At 49.8% G+C, this 10724-nt stretch overlaps 1 protein-coding gene across 1 annotated transcript in view; it reads left to right on the top strand.

Annotated features, from left to right (window-relative positions):
* Positions 1-219: 219 nt before the first annotated feature.
* Positions 220-10724, top strand: part of reep5 (receptor accessory protein 5) — a 56440-nt gene continuing 45935 nt past the window's right edge. The window contains exons 1-2 of the mRNA XM_072516453.1: positions 220-448; positions 998-1091. Coding sequence (XP_072372554.1) covers positions 331-448; positions 998-1091 — 212 coding nt within the window. The 5' untranslated portion in view covers positions 220-330. The remainder of the gene's footprint in view (positions 449-997; positions 1092-10724) is intronic.

The raw sequence follows: 10724 nt of genomic DNA, 5'->3' as shown, positions 1-10724 counted from the left end.
TTTACAAGCACAACCTGTTTCCAGCAACAACATTCTGGGTAACAATCTGTTGTGAAGAAGTGGGTGCAGTTCCATTAGTTTGTGATAAGTTGCTGGGACGTGGGCATTTACTTGATGTTGTCGAGCCTTCAGCTCCTTTCACAATCACTGCTCGGCTGGGAGAAGGTAGCGAGCATTGTGACGCAGGCGCTGTGACGCGTTGAGACGGGCGGCGCCCCGTACCCCTCCCTCCTGGGCCGCATTCGGGCTTCTGCAGATATTCCAGTCGGAGTGCTACAGACAGACACAGCGAACGGCACATTTACTGCATCATTGTTGCTAATACAAGTCATGGCGGAGTCGCTGATGCAGCGTCTGGATAAGTTCCTCAAGGGGAAGAACGCACTGACGGATGTCTTGGGGAAAATTGAGAGCAAAACAGGAGTGAATCGACGTTACATTGCGCTGGGTGAGTCAGCGCAGGGTGGGGACAGACCGGGGCACGCGATCGCTGCCAGCATTTCTAACTTATTAATGGCAATCACATTTATCTGTAGATAGATTTCTGCACTGGGTCCTTTAAACTAAAACATATCTCCACCTCCATAAAATTGGTGTGCGCTTGTTGTGGCTGTTGGTGGTTTCTGTAACCTGATATACGTCACACACAAGTGTAACTAAATTTACAACACTTTGCACGGGGGTTAAGGCTTTATGTATTTATAAATGAGCCCTTTTGCCCGATCAGATTTTAGTTTAACTTGGCATGATGAGGCGGCCACTTCGTATGAATACTTAATACGAATGTCCATCAGATGCCAACATTCCAATTAGAGAGATTATAAACGTAATACGGGAATTTGCTGTAGTACTTCCACACAGTTGAACGCACATCTGCTGAAAACGGAATTGGACGGGCCTTTAGTATTCTGCTTCCACCCTTTTGCTGAATCGCTTCACTCTGATATACGAAACAAAGAGTCATTGATATTTATTTTATTGTAACGTTTTTTAACAGCTGTCATTCTAATCCTTTCGGTTTACCTTGTGATCGGCTATGCAGCATCTCTACTTTGCAATTTGATCGGATTCGTTTACCCTGCTTATATCTCGTAAGTGACATCCGCTTTATTTTAATCCGAAATTGCGTGCGATCAATGATGGAGATTTAATCCTGTTATGTGTGGGGAATAGATACCTCCTAATTTAATCGTTTGGGATTAATGCGGAAGACTTAATATGGTTGCATATGGGTAACAGGCATGTTCTTCATTTAATCGCTCTAATCAATTGCCTTGTAAATGAATGTTTTCTGCAGAATGGTAATGGTTCATTATTATTAAATACCAAGAAACGGTGCCTATGAACTGGGGGATAAATTGTGTGTGTGCATATATATCTATATATACGTTAGTTTTTAGTGATTCATTTAAATTGATATCTTTAATCTTATGGAAGGATTTTTCAAAAACATTAATTTCATCACCCCTAATTTCTTGTTCTTTACCAAGGTGTTGAAATTGTGCTGGTGTGCCATTGCACAAGTGTCCATCAGTACTTGACGCACATAAAGAATGGTCACATGAGCATAGATTGTATTGCATCATGACGACCATTGAAGCTGACTCCAATTCCACTCTAGCCTGATGTTTCCAGAAAGTATCACTCTGTAATGATCAAGAGAGACCCTCTCCTCTTACTTGGGGTCGGTCACTGAGGTTAATTCTAATTCCCCACTGTCAAAAACTGAATTCAGCAGGGATTTGACAATTGTACTTGGGGTCTTCCTAGTTTTAATGGTTCAGTTTAATACTAGATTACATTGAGCAATTAGCTGTTTGGAAAGCTTGAAGCATTTAAACAAAAATCTACAGGGAGAGAACTCGATAGATAATTATCATAATTTCTGCAGCAGCTTTTTTCTATCACAGGACATGGGCGTTGCTGGCTAGGCCAGCATTTATTGCCCATCCCTAATTGCCCTTGAAAAGTAGGTACACCCATTGTGCTGTTCGGAAGGGAGTTCCAAGATTTTGACCCACCAACATGAAAGGAACGGTGATATAGTAAGTCAGGGTGGTGTGTAGCTTGGAGGAGAACTTGAAGGCAGTGCTGTTCGCATTTCGCTGTAGGTTGTAGAAGTCGCAGGTTTAGAAGATGCATCTTGTAGATGGTACATACAGCAGCCACTGGTAGTAGAAGCAGTGGCTGTTTAAGATGGTGAATGGGGTGCTTTGTCCTGGATAGTGTAAGCTTCTTTAGTGTTGTTAGAGTTGCTCTCATCCAGGGAAGTAAAAAATATTCCATCTACAGTCTAATGTAGGTTGCATTACACGTGGTATGTTAGATGTTGTTTTTCATTTCTGACTTCATTTCAGATATATGCTTTTGCCTTATTTGTACAGATTTAATATTGATACTTTTTAATCCTCCAAGCTTTCTTTATAGAAAATGGAAAATAAATTCCATGCATAATTTTTTTTCCTGTGGGCAAGAATCCAATGTATTTTATTAGTAAATGGCCATTTATCATTTACACATGACATAAGCATTTGGCTTCAATGATGAGATGTTCTAAGAGTCACAGAGTCATGTAATTCCATGTTGACATTGAATTTGCCAAAAATGGATCCCTTCAAATATACTTTTTAAATGTTTACTCCTGATTTTTATGTGCAAAAGAGGAAGAATCAGAAACTTCCTGATGTTTCTATGAAACAATATTAAATTGCAACAATATATTTGATTTTTTAAAAATCAATTCTGGCAGTTGAGCTCTTATTGAGATGAGCTGCTTTTGTTTGGGAGCTGGTTTAAAAATATTTAAAATCCAAATATCAGCAGCACAGTGTGCTCTTATAAATAAAGGGTGTTTGTGATATTGCGATCAGTTTTATTTATCCTTTTCCATAAACGTTTCCCCTCTTTTTTTTTTTTCCCCCCCTTCATTGTCCATATACCCACATGTAAACTCCTTCATCTGCGAGGGCTTGGTAGCTTTCACATGAATTTTATCAAGGTAATTTGGCAATCCAGCAGGGATACAGGAACATTTGCTTATCCATGTTTTCAGCATTATCTATTTAGCGACCACAAAGCTGTCTGACTGAAATGTAGCTGATTGTTTGACTGCTGAGTATATTCAACCTGATTCTGTGCCCACCTAACATCTAAATATAAGCACCTTTTCAGCAGAAGCCGTGGTTAGCAGTTAACACTGGAAACTCCTAACTTTTTCTCCTCCCTAGCTCCAGGGTGCTGAGTCTAATTGTGACCTATTTTGCGGCATCAGCTAAATCGGCAGAAGCCAAAAATCAAACTTGGTGCTTTGTCTGAATGCCCTGAGATTCCCCGGGTCGGAGAATCCCTGGGAGGCGGCGCAAATCCCACCCCGCCGCCCCAACGCCGGCTGCCATACGCTCCGGCGCCGGTTTTCGGGGTTCATGCCACGTCGGTCGGGGGCTGTTGGCCGCGATCCCCCGGCAATTCTCCGGGCCCTGATGGGCAGAACGGCTGTCCATTTTTGGCCAGTCCCACATGGCGGGACCTGGCAGGTAAGTCGACCGGGGCGGTTCTGGGGCAGGCGGGGGGGGGGGGTGCACGGGGCAAGGTGGCCTAGCCCCCACGGTGGCCTGGCCTGCGATCGGGACCCACCGATCGAGTGGGCCTGTGCCGTGGGGGCACTCCTTCCTTCCGCGCCGGCCCCTAAAGGGCTCTGCCATGGCCGGCGTGGAGAAGAGAACCCCCTGCGCATGCGCCAAAATACGCCAGCCGGTCTGCGCATGCGTGGAACTATGTCGGTGGTTCCGCGCATGCACGAGATCACGTCGGCGCATGCGCGAAGTCGCGCAGTCCCTTCAGCGCCGGCTGGAGTGGCGCCATCCCCTCCGGCATCCACCTCGCCCCCGGAAGCGGGGATAATTCCACACTTTCGGGGGCTGTTGACGCCGGAGTGGTTGGCGCCGGTTCTCCCGCCGGCGTGGGGACTTAGTCCCCAGATGGGAGAATCCCGCTGCATATGTTTGTGATTCACAATAGATGTTGATTTTTCAGCAGAAAATGTATATGGTTGTATGTAACTTACTTTAGGCAAGCAATTGACAGATGAGGGGTGGGCTTATTACATCCTAATTGTCATAGATTTTGTAACATTTTTACTTTATAAAATGGATATTTTATTTCAATGAAACCCTCTGGTGATCTGAATATAGAAGCAATTTTACACTAGTTTGGTAAATGGGCCATTTCTGGCATGTGTGATTTGAGCAAGGGGTCCAATGTCAATGCTGCACCAGATCATTTCTGCTGGTTGACCCTGATCTGAAGTGATATTGTTGTGAAATGCTGCTTGTTTAAAAAAAATTTTTTAAAAATTCATTTACAGGATGTGGGCATCGCTGGTTAAGCCAGCATTTATAGCCCTTTCCTAGTTGCCCTTTTGAAGATGGTGAGTTGCCTTCCTGAATCGCTGCAGTCCATGAGGTGTAGGCGCACCCACTGTGGTGTTATTGAGGGGGTTCAAGGATTTTGCCCCAGCGACAGTGAAGGAGTGGTGATATATTTACAAGTCAGTGTAGTGAGTTACTTGGAGGGGAACCTCCAGGTGGTGGGGTTCCCAGGTATCTGCTGCTCTTGTCCTTCTAGGTGGTAGTGGTCGTGGGTTTGGAAGGCATTGTCTAAAGGACCTTGGTGAGTTACTGCAGTGCATCGTGTTGATGGTACGCATGGCTGCTACTGTTTGTCGATAGTGGATGGTTTGAATGTTTGTGGAAGTGGGAGCAATCAAGTGGGCTGCTTTGCCCTGGATGGTGTCGAGCTTCTTTTTCTTCCTTTTTAAAAGAATTTCGAGTACCCAATTCATTTTTTTCAAATTAAGGGGAAGTTTTAGCATGGCCAATCCACCTACCCTGCACATCTTTAGGTTGTGGGGGCGAAACCCATGCAAACACTGGGAGAATATGCAAACTCCACATGGACAGTGACCCAGTGCCGGGATCGAACCTGGAACCTCAGTGCCGTGAGGCAGCAGTGCTAACCCACTGCGCCACCGTGCTGCCCTGGTGTCGAGCTTCTTGAGTGTGGTTGGAGTTGCACCCATCCAGGCAAGTGGAGCATCTTCCATTACACTCCAGACTTGTGCCTTGTATATGGTGGACAGGCTTTGCGGGGTCAGCAAGTGAGTTGCTCACCGTAGGATTCCTTGTCTTATCTTTTAAAAAAAATTTAGAGTACCCGGACGTCCGGTGGCGACTATGAGGGAGTAGGTCGCACATTTGGTGGCTCCCGCTCTGGCCAGACATTTGGACCTTCCCAGCCCGACTTCTTTTGCGTTTTTAAGCGCTGGACTTGAAGAAGCAGTGAACAAGTGTCTGGTGTATATATTGGTTTATGGAACAGAGAGCCCGAAGGGATCGAAAGGGAAGAAACAAAAAGACAGGCTCGAGCTGGGTGTTGGCTGCAGCAGCGGACAAGATGGCCGGTGTCCAGACCCCTGGGGCTTCGGCCCAACCATCAACGGAGGAGCTGATGCAGGTCATCCGGGAAGGCTTCGCCAGACAGAAACGGGAATGTCTAGACCCGATTAAGGAAATGGTGGAGAGGATGGAGCGGAGGCTAGATGCCCAGGACTGGATAATCCAGAAACTGGAGAAGATGCTAGCTGAACAGGAGGAACACCAAACGGCGGTGGGGATGCTGAGGGACCAGCAGAAAAGGCTGCTGGAACAGGTAGAGGATTTGGAGAACCGGTCCCGTAGGCAGAACCTAAGGATTGTTGGCCTCCCGGAGGGGGCAGATGCTGGGGAGTTTGTGGCGAACATGTTCCAGAAGCTGCTGGGAGATGGGGCTTACCCCCGACCGTCGGAGGTGGATCGGGCGTGCAGAGTGCTGGCGAGAAAGCCGCGACAGGGAGACTCCTATCTGGCGATGGTGGTCAGGTTCCACAGGTACCTGGATAAGGAGCGCGTTCTCCAGTGTGCCAAGCGCACGTGGAGCTGTAAGTGGGACAGCAGCATTTTGCGGGTGCACCAAGATTTAAGCGTGGAGGTGGCCAAGAGGAGGGCAGGCTTTAATCAAGTCAAGTCGATCCTGTTCAAGAAGTAGGTTAAGTTCGGACTGTTGTATCCGGCGCGACTTTGGGTTATGCATGAGGACCAACATCATTACTTTGAGTCGCCCGAGGGCGCTATGGAGTTCACTAGGAGGAAAGGACTGGTGCCAACTTGAGAACATTCTGCTCTTAAGTTTGAGAAACTGTTTTTCCTGTTCATTTTAAATGCTGTTTGCACTGATTTATTCGTTCGTTCGTTTTCGTTCTTGGCTTTTTCTCTTCAATAACTGTGTTTTGTTTAAGAAGGGGAAAGTAGTTTAAAAAAATTATTCTATTTCGGTGGGTTTTCTGTGTTGCGAGGGGGATGGTGGCGGGGAATTTTGACATGGTGTTATTTGGAGTAGTATTACTTTGATCTGTATTATGGCGAGAGTTTGGCTTTGTTTTTCTTTACACTGACTCTGGTTGGCGTCTGTTTCTTAAAGTGGGCGGTTGTCGGGGCTGGGTTGATGAGGGCGATGGTTTTGATGGGTGGGGGAGGGCAGGTAGGCAACAATAGGTGGGAGACATGCTGGCGCCGGAGCCGTGGGCCACCAGGCTAGCTGGGTGAGCTAGTCTGCGGGAGCGCAGTGGGGGTATGTATACAATCAGATTAGGGATGGGGTTAGGTTACAGAGTATTGTTTCTGGGGGGGGGGTTGTTTGGCTGACGAGGGAGGGATTTGATTATAGAAGCAGAGAAGAGGTCGGGGATGGGCGCTGCCAGGAGGCGGGGCCACAGAGGCGCAGGGCAAGCCCAGGAAAGGGGATGGCTGACCGGCAAAGGGGGGGGGCGGGTGCGTGCGGTGCCCCCCAACTAGGCTGATCACGTGGAACGTTAGAGGGCTAAATGGGCCGGTGAAGAGGGCAAAGGTGTTCACTCATCTTACGGCTCTAAAGGCGGACGTGATAATGTTGCAGGAGGCGCACCTGAAGGTAGCGGACCAGATTAGGTTGAGGAAGAGCTGGGTTAGTCAGGTATTCCACTCCGGGCTAGATATTAAGACCAGGGGGGTTGCGATTCTGGTGAACAAGCAGGTGCAGTTTGAGGTGGAGTGTATTGTTTCGGACGGGGGAGGTCGCTACGTTATGGTTAGCGGTAAGCTGGAAGGGAGGAAGGTGGTCCTGGTCAACATTTATGCGCCAAACTGGGATGATGCGGATTTCATAAAGAGGGTGCTGGGGAAGATACCCGACCCGAATTTCCACAAGCTGGTTATGGGAGGGGACTTCAATACAGTTATTGATCCAGGCCTGGACCGGTCGTGCTCAAAAACGGGCAGAGTGTCAGCAATGGGAAAAGAGCTGAGGGAGTTCATGGAGCAGATTGGGGGGGGGGCGGTCGACCCATGGAGGTTTAGAAGGCCGACGGGGAAGGAGTTCTCCTTTTTCTCGCACGTCCATAGGGTCTACTCCCGGATCAATGTTTTTTATACTGAGTAGGGATCTACTGGCAGGGGTGGTGGATGCGCAGTATTCAGCAATCACCATTTCCGACCATGCCCTGCTACAGGCGAGTGAAGAGAGCTTCCAGCGCCTGCAGTGGAGGCTGGATGTGGGACTGCTGGTGGACAAAGGGGTGTGCGAAAGGGTGAGGAAGTGTATACAAAACTACCTGCAGGTCAACGATACGGGGGAAGTTTCAGCAGCAGTGGTGTGGGAGGCGCTCAAGGCAGTGGTGAGAGGGGAGCTGATTTCAATCCGGGCTCACAGAGACAAGACAGACAGAGCAGAAACGGACCGACTGTAAGCGGAGATCCTGCAGATTGACAGGAGGTATGCGGGGACCCCGAGTGTGGAGCTCTTGAGGGAACGGAGGAGGCTGCAGGCGGAGTTTGGGGTGGTGTCCACGGGTAAGGCAGTGGAGCAGCTCCAAGGCGAGGCGTGCGGTATATGAACATGGGGAGAAAGCCAGCAGGGTGCTGGCTCAACAGCTCAAATAGGGAGGGGGTTAGGGCAATAGGTAAAGTGGTGGATGGAGGCGGTAACTTTATAGGCGATGCGGTGGGTGTGAACGGGGCTTTCAAGAACTTTTATAGCAGACTCTATAGCTCGGAGCCCCCCGCGGGGCCGGAGGGGATGAGGTGCTTCGTAGACGGCCTGAAATTCCCAAAAGTGGGTAGGGAGCTAGTAGAAGGACTGGGTGCCCTGATCAGAGCTGAGGAGATATTTGAGGGCTTAAAGGCCATGCAGTCAGATAATGCCCCGGGGCTGGATGGGTACCCGGTAGAATTTCATAAAAAGTTCTCCGGGATATTGGGGCTGCTGCTGGTCAAGGTTTTTAATGAGGCAAGGGACAGAGGGTGCTGCCCCAGACCATGTCGCAGGCTACCATCTCCTTGATTCTAAAACGGGACAAGAATCCGGAGTCGTGTGGGTCCGATAGGCCGATCTCCCTTCTTAACGTGGATGCTAAACTGCCGGAGGCGAGTGTGAGGACAAACAGGCCAACTTCCGACTATTTCAGACTGCACCGTGGGACGAGACAGGGGTGCCCCCTCTCCCCACTGCTGTTTGCGCTAGCTATAGAGCCGCTGGCAATTGCTCTGAGGGCTTCAGAGGGTTGGAAGGGGCTGGTTCGGGGGGGGGGGGGGGGGGGGGGGGCGCGTGTGGAGCATAGAGTTTCACTGTATGCAGATGACCTGCTCTTGTACGTTTCGGACCCGATGGCGGGGATGGACGGAATCATGGCAACCCTGGGGGAATTCGGCCGGTTTTCGGGGTACAAATTGAATATGACAAGTGAAACGTTTGTAGTTCAGGAGAGGGGCCAAGGGGACCGGCTGGGGGAGCTGCCGTTCCGGTTAGTTGGGGACAGTTTCAGGTACCTGGGAATACAAGTGGCGTGGGATTGGGGTCACCTACACAAGCTGAACCTGTCCCAGCTGTACATCAAATGCGAGGGGAGTTCCGGAGGTGGGATGCGCTCCCGCTGTCGTTAGCTGGGAGAGTACAGACAGTTAAAATGGCGGTCCTCCCGAGGTTCTTATTCGTGTTCCAGTGTCTTCCCATTTTCATTCCACGTTCCTTTTTTAAGAGGGTAAGCAAGATCATTTTGGGCTTTGTATGGGCGAGCAAGTCCACACGAGTGAAGAGGGTGATGCTCGAGTGGAACCGGGGGAAGGGGGGCTTGCACTGCCGAATTTCAGCAACTATTATTGGGCGGCTAACATAGCCATGATAAGGAAGTGGGTGGTGGGGGTGGGGGGGGGGGGGGGCTTGCGAGCGGGTTGAGGCAGCCTCATGTAGGGGTACCAGTCTGGGGGCGTTGGTGACGGCGCCTCTGCCGTTCCCGCTGGCGCGCTTCTCCACCAGTCCTGTAGTGGTGGCGGCCCTTCGGATCTAGGGACAGTGGAGGAGGCACGTGGGAGCAACGGTCTGGTCCCTGATATGTGACAGCCATCGGTTTGTCTCGGGGAGGTTGGTCGGGGGGTTTTGGGTATGGTGGAGGGTGGGGATTGAGCGGATGGGAGATTTGTTTTTGGAAGGGAGCTTCCCAGCTTGAGGGCACTGGAGGCCAAGTTTGGGTTGACGAGGGGGAATGAATTCCGGTATATTCAGGTGCAGGTCTTTTTGCGTAGGCAGGTGACATCTTTTCCTCTCTTGCCACTAAGGGGGATCCAAGATAGGGTAGTGTCTAGAGGATGGTTGGGGAAGGGAAGTGTCTCGGATATTTACAAGGAGCTCATGGGGGCGGAGGAGAGACAGCCCGTGGAGCTGAGGCATAAATGGGAGGAGGAGTTGGGAGGGGAGGTTGGGGAAGGCCTGTGGGCGGATGCACTGAGCAGGGTCAATGGGACTGCAACATGTGCCAGGCTTGGCCTGATTCAATTTAAGGTCGTCCACCGGGCCCACATGACCAGTGTCCCGGATGAGCAGATTCTTCGGAGTAGAGGACAGGTGTGTAAAGTGTCTGAGAGGACCGGCAGACCATGTCCACATGTTTTGGGCTTGTCCAAAACTTAGGAGATACTGGCAGTGGTTTGAGGACGTCATGTCTACAGTACTGAACACGAGGGTGGCAATGAGTCCAGAGGTGCCGATTTTTGGGGTTTCAGAGGCCCCGGAAGTCCAGGGGGAGAAAGAGGCCGACGTCTTGGCCTTTGCTTCCCTGGTAGCCCGGAGACGGATACTTCTAGCTTGGAGGGACTCCAAGCCCCCGAAGTCGGAAGCCTGGCTGTCAGACTTGGCAAGTTTCCTGGGCTTAGAGAAAATCAAGTTCGCCTTGAGAGGATCGTTGTTAGGGTTTGCCCGGAGGTGGCAACCATTCATTGACTTCTTTACGGAGAATTAATCGTCAGCAGAGGGCGGGGGGGTTTAGGGGAATGTAGTATAGGGGGTCAATTGGGCAGATCGGGGTGGGACGGGCTACGGCAATTGCACTATGTACTTTGTTTACTGTGCAGTCCTTTTTCTCATTCTGTAATTCTACTGTTTACAATGCCAAAAAATACCTCATTAAAATTGTTTATTTTTAAAAAAATTTAGAATACACAATTCTTTTTTCCAATTAAGAGGCAATTTATTTAGTGTGGCCAATTCACCTACCCTGCACATTGTTTTTGATTGTGGGGGTGAGACCCACGCACCGGGAGAATGTGCAAAACTCCACATGGAGAGTGACCCGGGGCCAAGATCAAACCCGGGTCCTCAGTGCA

Source organism: Scyliorhinus torazame, chromosome 9 (genome assembly GCF_047496885.1).
Source record: "Scyliorhinus torazame isolate Kashiwa2021f chromosome 9, sScyTor2.1, whole genome shotgun sequence".
NCBI classification, from domain to species: domain Eukaryota; kingdom Metazoa; phylum Chordata; class Chondrichthyes; order Carcharhiniformes; family Scyliorhinidae; genus Scyliorhinus; species Scyliorhinus torazame.
This window is presented reverse-complemented; position numbering and strand designations above follow the sequence as displayed.